Consider the following 13069-nt stretch of genomic DNA (forward strand, 5'->3'; position numbering starts at 1 on the left):
GTACCAGTTAGTCCCCAAGAACTACGTTCTAAAAATAGCTCATGAGCAATGGGACATTATGATTTTCTTTTAGAACTTCTCACGAGACAAACAAACGCACATATTTGGGACATTTAGAAGTGCAGTTGGAGAACATTCAGTGATCAGCCTGCCCGGCCCAATGGCAGGAATACTATGGAAGGGAAGAGAGCAGGGAGAGAAAAGGATAAGAGCTGGAAAAGAGCAAGAGAACATATGGCGAATGAATGGAGCATGGATTTGTGCTTGTGCAAGGGAGGTCAAACAGAAAGAGAGAGAAGAAAAAGGATAAAAGAGAAGTTGGTGAGTAAAACTTGTGAGAGAAAGAAGGCGGGTGTGAGAGAGTGGACATGGAAGTTAAATTTACCCCCCCCCCCCCTCGTCTCTGTACGCCGACATCCCTGCTCCCACTCCCGGACGCTTTCCAGCCCTGCAGCTATCCCTTCCACCACACGCAAATCCGCTCTTCTCCCTCACTCCCTTCCCATCCCTTCCTACCCCCCCCCCCCCCTTCTCGCCTGGCTTTTTCCCTCCCAGGAGGCGCTGCAGCGTGAGTGGCAGCCAGGCAGGCGGCGGGAGGAGGAGGTAGTTGGGGGCTCCTAGCCAAGAGGCAAACAGGTGCAGCCCCTCCGGAGTCTCTCAAATGGCAGACATTAAACAGAGTCGGGAAGGGGAGGGGAGGGAGGGAGGGAGCTAGGGGTGCGTGGCTGAAAACATCCCCCAGGATGAGCAGGCCACAAACTTCTGCCATATTTCTTCTCCCTTCACTATTCCTTCATTGGCCACAACAGAAAAGCACTTTGCCCTCTTTCTTCTTTCCTGTGGCTACTTTGCACAAGTATCGCTCTAATGCCCAAGGACAGCGTGTGGACCACTTTGTAATTTGAGTTGCTAGTTTGTGCTGGGAAGGGTGGGGGGGCTTTGCAAACACCAACCAATCAACATCACGTCAAGCACGGCAGACTAAAACACTCGCATCTGTTCAATGCAAATTCTCAGCGTCAAAGTCCCTTTATTGCTCTTGTTACAAGGGAAACACACATGTGCCCTGCGCTCCTCTCCTACACACATACACAAACGCACACCTGTTTCTGGCGCTTCCCCTCCAAAGTGGGGGGTTTACTCGGCGCATGCCAGCAACACAGCCCATACAAGAATAGCTTGTGTGAGCCCACTTGTGACTAAGACTGCGAACGGGAGACAACCACCCACATTGACTGTGACATAGCCAGCCTGACAGTCCCCTGTACCCCGCCTCCCCCCACCCCCGCACACACGCACGCCCATGCCACTCCCGGAAAGCCCCAATCCTTTCTTCAGTGGCACTGACGCAGAACTTGGGTTGAGCTCCCACGGCTTCCGGCAACACTTTCGCAACACGGGGGAGGCCTCGCCAAAGCAAAAACACCGAGCAAAACACACCCCTGGCGGCCCACGTAGGAGCCCTGAAAGGAAAGACGCACACACACAAACAGACATTTGTGTGTGTGTGTGTGTGTGCGTGTGTGTGTGTGTGTGTGTGCGCAGAGGCAACTTTACTGTGTGTGGTCAGCCTCGTTTCAGACGCGGAAAAAAGTCTCTCATAAAGTCCCACTAAAAGCACCACTATGAATATAGCCTCCCACGCGTTGTTCTCTCTGACATTCGAGCAGCCAACGAAAATATCTGGGCTTCACATTCAGACATTCAGAAAAACTCACATGCATGCGTATGATGTTAACTAGCCATCAGGTACTCTACAATCAAAGAACAACGCCGGCAGTAGAATACTACCAGAAAACGATTCAGCGAACGGTTCGATTTTCTAGACGAGGTGTATAAATATTGTACGTGATAGTCAGAATCAGAACGACCACATCACCTACAACCGGGCCGGCGTGTATCTCAAAGGATGACACAGTCAACGCCTGTTGGACATTCATTCTCATGGTCTTATTCCACTTTTACATGCATTAGCAAGTGAAGCTGTAAAGATTACGATTTTCTCCTGCCTGGGAGTGCATAATAGAAATAAAAAATGATGAAATAAATAATTGTGATGTGCTTTCAATTTTGAGCAAACTTTTGAAACACATTGTTGTAGTGTCATCATCATAGACTAAAGAAGCCAACAAATGCACTGGGTCAATCGGCAATAATGTTGTTGTCATTTGTTGTCAGTCGGGTTACCCCAATATTACTTCTTTGCATGTACATACTTTTCTTTGAGAACTCTAAACAGTGAAATAAATATTTAGACACAAACACTGCAGTGACACACGGAAAAATCATATGACAATACTCGTAGGCATAGACCACAACATTCTTGTTTGTGTTTTTTTCAACAAATCTGTGCACCCCACTGCCACCTTGCAGGCCAAGACGAGCACAAGTCGTGAAACAGAACCATATTAGAATGAATTTGCGTTTTGAAAAATGTTTCATTGTGTACATAAGCGTTACATGTTCATTAAAACTTTAACAGCATGGCAACAAACAAGGTAACATTGTCCAATCGCAAGCTGAGGACCTATCCAAATGATCTTTCAGCTGTCACTTAGAGCAGTTTTAAATGCTGGAGGCTACACCCATGACTTCTGATTGCATTCTGTGTGTCCTGAGTAGCATGCCACAAAGAAATGAATCAAACTTGTGATAAAGCAAGGCATAAAAGCATACATTCTTAGATTTGTTGGTGTCATTGTGATTTGATGAATTCTGAAGCTGCAAGGCTTGACTGAAAAGCAACAAAAGCATCTTGTTTGTAATCGACAACACAATGCGCAACTTTGGCAAGGAAAGGCGATTCCATTCAAAAAGTGATTATATAGAAATCAAAGTCACTAAATTTATTTCGGACTTTTAACTGAGCTCTTGGTGGAAAGAATGAATAATAAGGGTGGGTTTTTTTTTCTTCATTTTTTTTTCTCTTTCCCTCACTTCCCTTGCGTTATTTCCTGAAAGGTGGCCTGCCGCTGGCTCCAAGCAGCATTAGCAAGCTCACACCCTCCCACAGACACACACACACACACACGCGTACACGTACACACACATACACACACATACACAAACACAGTGGTAGCCGCCCGTGACATTCCTGCAGCTGCGGCGCTAGCTCCCCCTCGCACGCGCCCCCCCAGCAAACTCCCTAGGGGACGAATGCCTAATGAGTCACGCGCCTGTCTGCCGTTACCTCGCCGTGTGTGTGTGTGTGTGTGTGTGTGTGTGTGTGTGTGTGTGTGTGTGTGTGTGTGTGTGTGTGTGTGTGTGTGTGTGTGTGTGTGTGCGTGCATGTGTGAGTATGTGTGTGGAGGCGGGATGGCGGGATGGCGGGCCGACTTGGCGTGAGCGCTTTGGGGAAGGGGAAGGCGGGGAAGGCGGGTGAAGAGATGACAGGGAAGGGGTGGGGGGTGGGGGGGGGGGGGGGTGGCGGCAGTGTGCACAAGGCATGAGGGCTCAAATAAAAGCTCAGAAAAAAGGCCAAAACAAACAGCATGTCCTCTGTGCACGAGCTCGAGGCCCACTTCATCACCACGTAAAAAATCTTATTTTGTTTAGTCTTGCCACCTCATGTCTGGCCCAGGCGCTTGGAAACCGAGGTGGCATTTTCACAGGTTCGTGCCTGGGCAGTGATTAGCCACTCGCTAGTTAGATTGAGATCACTCAGTATGCAAACATGACCAAGGTAACCTGATTACTGCCAATAACAGGATTAAAGTACTAGTAGTTGATTAAAGTGTTCCAAGGCTGGCAGTAACCACATTTCCCCTCAGCTAACCATCTAAAACGCTGGGTATGATTTGCGTATTCAAGACAATATCAGTATGAAATTCGTTATTAGTGCCAAAATTACGTGATTACAACGTGTTGCACCATCACACAGAGAAGACAAATGCTATTGACAGTGCTGTTGCTGTAATGGCAAAGTAACTTTTTGTTCACCAAAACACACATCAGCATCACACGCAACTCGTGGCCTTTGTGACGCTGAAAGGACAAATACATTTAAGGCCCATGGCCAAAAAATAAAATGGCAGCATCAACCACAGTACAAGCAACATAACATCATTTAGGCACAGCAAATGGGAGGGGAGCAACTGTCGTGTAGAGGCTTCGAAATGAACAAGGATGTTGAAGAACCACTGTATACCGAAATATTAGGAACGACTCATCATCAAATAGCCTACAATGTATTTAGCCCATCAAGTGATTCCGTAGTATAGTGGAAAAAAACTTTGTTGTGTGTTTTTAGGCTTTTTGAGAGACAAGAAAAGTGAGAAAGCATCGTGAGGCGGGCAGGCATGCGACCAAGTCCCCCACCTTCCCACACGCACACACAAAAACAAAGACACACACACACACTCGAATTCATCTGCACTCTTGGCCCCCACGCGCTGAGCCGAGCGGCAGTTTCAGCCCAATGGAGCGGCACAGGGCAAAGGGGGAGCGGAGAGGGTAGGGGGGGGTTGCTGCAGGGGGGTTTGCGGTGACGGGAGGGGACGGCGGTGCACAGAGGGCAAGAGGGCGGCGAGGCGGAGGGAAGGGGAGGAGGGGTAGTGCTGGAGCGGCGCTGGGAGGTCAGTGGTGGTGCAGTCAAGCGTGCCAACGCGCCTCTCACGCTCCCCTGTCCCTCTTGTCTCAACCCAACCCCGCCCTTCGCCACCCCCCTCCTCCTGCTCCCTCATTCTCCCGCCGCCTGCGTGTTTGGATTGGACCGCCGAGACCACCGCGGGGGAGCTTTCCAGACAGGTTGCTACTGGATCTCTGTGACGGCGGAAGTGGAGGCGAAGACAAGGTTGTATCAGAAACACACCTAAGATGAGTTTCTTAACATGAAATGGCACAATTAATTAAAAACACCACTAAAACGACACCCCCTCGAGGTTTAAACAAACACTTTGATGAGGTTTAGTCACGCACACACTCACACTACCTCTATAGAATGCAATCATTTGGAATCATCAGTTACGTCAGGCAAAGGGAATCAAGATAAACTTAGATTGCCCGCGTTTATCTCCCAGCATTTTAATTCATCCACTCTTTATCTCAACTTCATCTTTTTTATCATCAATAACAATCAAAAAGTCATTCTCACAATATGCCAGTTGCGGCATCATCATGTGATTTCTATTACCATGCTGACGAACAGCCAATTTAACTTCTCTTCAAGCCTTCTTGTTGGAGCTTGTTGCTAATGTATGGCAGAAGATGTTTCGGGAGTCTGCGCAAGGGCCCAGCAAGACATCAAACTAGCAGAAGTTACATGTTGCAAAAGCGTGCGCCCACAGATGTTGGGAAGAAGCTTTCACAACAATCGCTCTTGGCTTTTATTGCGAAAAAAGTACCAAACTAAGAGAAGGATGCTTTGACTGATTTACATTGTTTCACACTCAAAATGAGCCACGCAATAGAACGTTCAGTTTTTAAACACAAACATAGATTTGGCTTTCAGTCCAAATAGCGTGTTTGAGAAATTGGACACCAATTAAAGCCAATCATTACCTAACTCAACTTGAATGAATTTAGGAGGGGGAAAACAACCGGAGGATGTACGGACAAGTGTCGGCAACATGTCTGGCACATGTCGCCGTTATTATTGATCTCCATTAGCGTGCTTAAAGGAGCACATCCTTGGAGTCTCACTTAGTCTGAAAGTGCACAAACACACTCCATGTGACCACAATTCTGCACACTTCTCAGCCAATAGCCTATTCGGGCGTTACCATAGCAACATAGCTTCAGCAACACATACGCAAACACAAGCCCAGTGACCCAATGAAGACTCCACCTCACAAATTAGCTTTTATTTTGGAGCACAATAGTGTTTGTGGCCATTTCCACCCATGTTTGTGAACGTGCGGGTTTTATTCCGTTTTGCAACAGCGTGGAGGGATGGGGGTGGGGGCATGATTGGAGGTGGGGGGCCTTTATGAGCCAGAGGAGGCGACTGTAATTTCCTCCCATCCTCCGCCAGTTCCGCTGAAATAACAGAGTAGAGGAAGCCGAGCTCTCCCGGGAGGAGACGCAAACACACGCATGCACACACAGCTTGCTAATCAGCCGGCCACCCTGGGCTCACCCGCACACACACGCACACACACAGACGTGCACACATAAAAGTGAACAAACACCACATTTAGAGCGAGGGCCATAGTTTTAAAGTTCCGCCGGAAAGTTTCTGTCTTTTATGGACCCAGTTTTGCAGACGAGGCAGCATTTAATACATCCATTAAAGACCGTTCAACACCTGATGATCACATACAAGGCTAAGGAGGAGGGAATAGCATGGCAATCAACAGCCTATCAATCACTCAAGTGTGAACACATGACGTTACACATATAATTTCATCACTAACTGTCAAGCGTTTGTGTGCCAACATGACAAAGAGCTCCAGTCCCCGCTGACGCTGCAATTATACTTGCACGAGGCCTGAGCAGGCAGGTGGAACGTCTTCCCACCAGCTGCACCTTTTTTCTTTCTTTTTTTTTTTTTTTTTACGAACGCTCGCCTCATGCCTATAGCGAAGTGAGATCACTTAAAGTTCAGCTGTCAAACTTTCAAAATAAATGTCTGCATGAGGTAATTTGTGTCAGTAGGCAGGCGTATAGTGTGTGAAAGGGAGTGAGAGAGGGATGTGGGGATGGGAGCGGGGAAGAGTGGCGGAGGGGGCGTCGGGCAGTGCTGGCTGCCATGCCCTGAGGGGAGTCAGAGGGGAGGGGGAGCGACGCCATAGAGGCCATACAAGCCCCACTGCCTTCCCTCCGCCGTCTCACCCTCGCCGCCCTCGCGTGAAACTGCTGACATTCTTAGCCTGCGTGTGCGTGCAAGTGGGAGTCTGTGTGAGTGTGTGCGTGTGTGTGTCTGTGTGTGTGTTCGTATGTGTGTGCGTGTGTGTGCGTGAGTGAGTGTTCGTGTGTGTGTCTGTGTGTCTGTGTGAGTGTGTGTACATGTGTCTGTCTGTGTGCGTGCATGCACGCTGTGCACGTGGGTGTCCTGAGACGTCATGGCGGTATTCACTCGCCGGGTTAAACTTTAGGCTTCGCCGCCAGACGAGGAAACGAGGACCATAACAACAACAAGCTTCGGGCCCTCGTATCCCCGCTTACGTCAATAGCAACGTTTCACTCCATCACGTCTGCAAATTGAGGTTGAAGAATACGTGCCCAGACAAGCAAAAAAGTCAATCAACGATAACGCTGCACTTGAGCGTAAACACATGCAAACATGCTGAAATGATCAAATTCCCGGAAAAAAAGAAATCAGACAGCATCTGTTTTCTCAACCCTTCCCTCCCTCAGGTAACTGGCTGGGGCCGAACTCTGCTTTTGGGTAGAGCTCTTGCGAAAATGTCACCAGTTTACCTGTATCACTTAAACCCCTCCGTCTTATCTAACGCACCCTCGCCTTGCGTGTCTGACACACAATAATCAGCGGTAGCCACACTCAGTCGCTCGCTAAGCTTCTTACACCCTTCCCTCAAGATTAGGGCTCGGGGGCGCGCCGTGCTGATGAAAACACACACATGCAGACCCACGACTCAGCGCACCTGTGTGAACAGATCTGCCGTGCGTGCCTGTGATCTTGCGCAAAGCCGACACACGCACAGAAAGACGATGCCTTAATCGTGACACATCTGCGGGGCCTCCGGGTTTGGCGCGCCAGGGCCCCCTAGTCAAGGCCCGGGGGCCGGACGGGCAAACAACAGCTTGTCCGCCAGGTGAGAAGCTTGACTGGAGAGTGACCGACAGTAAACACCAAATGCGCCTGCACGCACAAAGCCCGACAGCTCATTGTCTCTGGATAAATGGCCGTTTGATGCTCGGCGTCTGAATGGCTGGAAGTGCATTCGGTATTCACGCTGAGAGAAAATTACTGTCAAATCTGTCACAGTGTGCCTGTAGGGTCTTGAGCGGAAAGGTTATAAACAAAGGCAGCGCTCCCCAAGCACGCTTACCCATCATGCATCTGTGCGACAACACAAACACGGCTATGAAATATTTGTTGCTGCTTTCTGACACAAACAAGATCGTCCGTGGTATTTAGTCGTGTTTATTAGTAACACTCTGATTTCTTTCACAATTCTAAGTTATGTCATATTTTTTGGCACCTTTTTGTGGGTGGAACGAGACACGCGGCTGGCCAATGATTGGTTGACAGAAAGGACATTTTTGGGCTGAATTCTCTACACCCAATCTAGCTGATCTTTGTCAGCCCATAACACAGGCAAACGAAAACAAAAACGTTGACAGGAGATGAAATATCCTTACCACGGGAGAGGAGATTCGACAACCTGGACAATCACAGATTGGAGGATGCACCTGTAAGATTCCTTTAGACATGAGTGTCTTGAGACTTTTCCCTGCAACACAAACAAATGAGATGCTACGAGTGAGTGGAAAAGTACGTACCTGAACACACCACAGGCGTCATACATGATAAGTTAACAACCCTACTTTTAATATTCTTTTTGATCGCCAATAAAGCAATGTCATGCTATTCATAAGAAAGATTTTTTTTTTTTCCTTGTGCATGCGCGCCTGGGTGTGGGGTAGAAATATCATCACTTTTCAACCTCACATCTGAAAAAAGTCTGTTCAAAACATTTTGAGTCAACTCAACTTTTTAAAAAAAGGTTTGGGTACCCACTCCCCAAAAAATGAAAAAAATAAAAATTGATGGAAATTATTTAAATAAAAAGTTTATTAAACAGCTGGAATGTTCATATTAGCACTTTTATGAGTAAAATAATCATGAGACCACACCCCCTGATTGGGTATCCCTGCACTACCGTATGTATTTAAAAATAAAACTTGTAGACAGCCATTCCACAACAAATCTATTCATGATGACAGTGTCCAACAACTTCAAAAAGGCGTAGCCTATTTCTGAGATTGGTGTGTAACACTGCAGATTTTGTGCACAGCTAAATATGCACACTTTAGATAAATCCTGTTCATAGAAATAGTACATTTTCAAATCTCCCTTGGTTGATGGTGTTCCCATAAAAGTATTCCAAACATTTTAAGCCACACATCCACTTCAGTATCCAGGCAACCCTTAAAAAAAAATCCAAAACAAAGCCTTTCATAGCCACTAAAGTTGTTTCATTGACAGTTATGCAAATGTGACCATGAGGAAGTACTCACGTCAGCGCTCTTAATTTGTGGGAGTGGGGGCAAAACAATTATTGAAGCGGACCGGCACCCCTAAAGGTGAGCGCACCACGATTTGGGAATCCCTGCCTAAAACGTGGATGAACGCAAGCAGCTCTAGACTGAACATAATAAAAAGTAGAAAATAATGAAACTGCTTTAATGAAACTACCACAATATTTACAACTTCGGTTCAGACACAAACCAAGAGGAAGAAAGTAGGCTAATGTAGTCGTTCTGTTTTCCCACTTCAGCCCCGATAAAGAGCACTGATGTTGACTCTTGCTCATGTAAAGTGGAAGAACTTTACCTTAACTGCATGTAAGAACTCCACTCAGCGAAACAAAAGTGAGCCTCTTAATGTATCCGCTCCCGTGCGATGATGCCGCGGCTTACCTTTGTGTCGAATACTCCGCTTCCAGTCTTTGGCTGTCTCCCGGCCACTGACAAACTGGAACTCGTTGGGAGTAAGCCACTCGCCCCTATATTTAATGGAGGGTCCTTTGCTGCCTTGACACAGTTTGTTAATGTAAAGCAAAGCCTTGTTTTCCCCGCACTCCACCTCGATGCACGGCTCGCCGTTGTCAAAGAAGGGCTGGAAGTCCGGGATGGAGGAGAACCTCTCCAGCATCAAGTCGTCCGTGGCGTGCTGGAGGTGCTGGTGATGCAGCGTCGAGTCGTGGAGCCCCAAATACGCGCGGTGGTGGGCCAAAATGTGCTCGTAAGGCGGCGGGTGCGGGGTCACCACGGGGATCGCGGCGGCATTTAAAGGGGCCAAGTATTCGGACTGGTTAAAGGCGGCCAGAGCCATGTCGTCGCCGTCCAGGCGCTCCTTCTTGATGGCAGGCATGCTGCTGTTGTGAGCCGCTGCAAGTCGGGAACAAGTGCGGGAAAAGTGGACGTCCGATCCGAGCTACTGAGCGCGCTCGCCGCCTGTGGGTCGGCCCGAGCCGCACTTGGAGACGCGCCGCTTGGTTTTACGCAGGGCGCGCGTATGAGACAGCGGTCTGCTGGAGTTGCCGGATAGATTCCCATTCAGCAGTGTGACGCTCGAAGCGGCGGCAGCGCTCTCCGCCAGCCCCACAGCTTCCTACAGCTTCCTACCTCCCACATGCACCCACACACACTCTCTGCTAATACCTGACATGCTGCGCGCGCCGGGCGCGGACATGATGCTGCATACGGGGATCATTAACGCACGCAGCCCCCCTACCCCCGCCTCTTTTTTTTTTTTTTCGTAATGATTTATTGCCTTGGCTTAGACTGGAAATTATTTCTGCGGTGTCACTCGTGTTTCGTTTTTGCACAATAAAGCGTGTATCTGTACATTAAACCAATTCTCTCGATATATATTTGTATTTTAGTAACTTAAAGTTTAGGGGGTTGTTTTTTTCACGCCATCGTGTGTTTGCGCACGCGCGTATGTGCGTGTACGAATGTGCGCGTGCGTGTGTGCGTGCCTATGTGTGTGTGCGTGTGTGTGTGCGTGCGTGTGTGTGTGTGCGCGCGCGTGTTTGAGTGGAGTCAGGCTGAAGTTCACAGACGCAGACCAAACAAGATTTGCACTCACCGCCGCGTCTCAACTTGGCCCATTTAAACCGCGGAGGCTTGGCAGCAGGCAGCAGCAAAGAGGGGGCCCGCGACATACGACGCCATTTAGACTCAAATGAAGGACCACATTTTAGTAGTGAGCATGGGACAAGTTTGATTTACACTTGCATATGGATGTAAATCACCTTCATGATACGATGCATACTCATACATTTGAAAATTGCAATTGGATACTATACCACCCTTTTTTGCAGCTACAGCATCCCCCCAAATATAAGATTTCAGTCTGATTTGCTCCATTTTAAATGCAATTATTTTCTAATAATAAGACTGAGTGGACTTTGCTCATCCCAGACATAGATCATGTGTGCAACTGTCTTTATACAGGTATATAAAATAAAACTACTTGTATGTAGATGCCAATTCACAACAATTCTAACCAGTATGTTACAATAGTAACTTCAACAAGTACTTGGCACAGAGCAGTCTCAAGATGACAGCAAAACATTTTTTTTGTCTAAATGATTATGATATGCGCATATAATTGATTATCAGTTATTAGTGTTCTTCCACAGACCATATTAGGTACGGGACAAGAGCTGACTTACATTACATCTACAATTATGTATGTAAACAAACACTGTGCAGCTCAGCCTCTTGCTCGCGAACATCATGGCTGGTTCATTTTAAATCATTCTTTATGCCTTTTGTTCCCTTACTGTGCTGAACGTGAACAGAACCGTGACCTTAAAACTGATTCATTCCCTGGGATATATTTTTTATGTCTTTTAAGAATCCAGACATTCAATCCGAGGTACATATTTTTATGTCTTTTACGTCTTTTCATGTGGGACGATAAAGGAGGGTCCAAGAATGGCTGGCATTAAATGAGTTAAAAAAAATAAGGTACTTACCTAACTGTGGTGGTGTGGTGGTGACACCCCTGCTTCATACTAATTTCAGCAAGTATTACTCACATAGTTGTCATTGTACTGAGTGCAAAAGTGTTATCAAGCTCAGATGAAACGCAAGTGCGGGACACATGCTTTTTGAATCATTGAGTCCATAATTGAATTGCATGATCAGGCTAAAACGTCCAACTAAAAACATTCCGTTTCATCTGTGTTCCTCAGCCAGTCATATGTCTCAGGCCAAAAGCAGGTGGAACTGGAGAATAGTTCAGAAGAAACGGATGCTCAGATGTGTACTTGCACTGCTGGAAGCATGCTGCCTGAACCTGGGAAGCACATTTGGTGAAAGCACCTTCTTGTGCAGGCACGTTGCCCTGAGCTCCTGGAGCTCGTAAGCAGCTCCACATCTGACCCCCATCAGTGGAGAACCACCCAGGTGGATTCCCCACTGACACATGGAATAGCCATTGGAGCAGGAGAGGTGGGGTCCAAAGTGCTGTGTGTCCGGGGCCCATAAATCAGGCCAAACGGCCTCTGACACACACTCACGCACACACAGACTCACGCACACACAGACATAGACACACACACACACACACAGGAAGGAGGCACGCCGCACCGCAGGCGGACGGGTTGCTCGGGAGGGCCAGAGACCACAGAGCGGCCAGATCTGGTAAAAGGCCCGCAGCCAGAACCGGGCAGGCATAACCGCTGCAGACATTAACAAAAACACATGCTTGCTAACCACAGCAAAGAAGAAGACGGACAAGTCTCCTTTCGGAACTCGTAGGCTGTGACGTGTCGAGCCAAAGGTGGGAAGAGATCAGAAAGAGACACAAATCAGAGCGTATGCGGCTTTAAGAATGAAAGCAGATATATTTGGAAATAAACAATAATGTCACTTGCCCCATTTATGAGTGCACCTAACAGTAGCACTGACATAAATCGCGACTCGCTGACATTTATGGTGTGTGTCATTTCTAGGAAGAGGAAGACTTAAAGATGAGAAGCTTTCAGCTTGTATCAAACCAACCTTTATCCAAATGTCAAAGTATCGTCACGGAAACTTGAGTTGAGCAGGCGGCCCTGTCAGGAGAGCCGTGTTGAAAGCAGTCGGCAAAGGGAGCCCCCATGCCCACTCGCCCACACCCACTTCACGCCCCGAGTTGTGACTCATCCTAGAGGGGTTCCCCGAACCTTTACAATGTCAACGCCTCAACTTTCACATCTTCAGCCAGTCGTTTCAACTCATTGCAGACTTTTCCATCACTCTTTCTGCAGTTTGACATGAGGGGAAAACTTTGCTTAACCTTCACCTCTGTGAGAAGTAAAAATAAAAAAAAATCTCAGCTTTTACAACAGCGTAGAAGGAATACCCAAGGCTGCAACAGTGTTCAGCACAGTGAAAACTCTGCCACGGACAAGTATTCGTCGATCTTTTCGGCAGTGCATTACAA

General features: G+C 47.7%; 1 protein-coding gene across 2 annotated transcripts in view; it reads right to left on the minus strand.

Annotated features, from left to right (window-relative positions):
* Window positions 1-10341, minus strand: part of samd11 (sterile alpha motif domain containing 11) — a 45962-nt gene extending 35621 nt beyond the window's left edge. Inside the window, exons 1-2 of one of the 2 annotated variants that reach the window (XM_088368858.1) lie at window positions 9547-10341; window positions 8266-8357 (exon numbers count right to left, since the gene is read on the minus strand). In XM_088368858.1, the coding sequence (XP_088224984.1) occupies window positions 8266-8357; window positions 9547-10000 (546 nt within the window). In that variant the 5' untranslated portion in view covers window positions 10001-10341. The remainder of the gene's footprint in view (window positions 1-8265; window positions 8358-9546) is intronic. The other variant, XM_088368859.1, reaches the window with a different exon arrangement.
* Between the last annotated feature and the right edge of the window lie 2728 nt (window positions 10342-13069).

Source organism: Syngnathus floridae, chromosome 2 (genome assembly GCF_059516105.1).
Source record: "Syngnathus floridae isolate MCC-2025c chromosome 2, RoL_Sflo_1.0, whole genome shotgun sequence".
NCBI classification, from domain to species: domain Eukaryota; kingdom Metazoa; phylum Chordata; class Actinopteri; order Syngnathiformes; family Syngnathidae; genus Syngnathus; species Syngnathus floridae.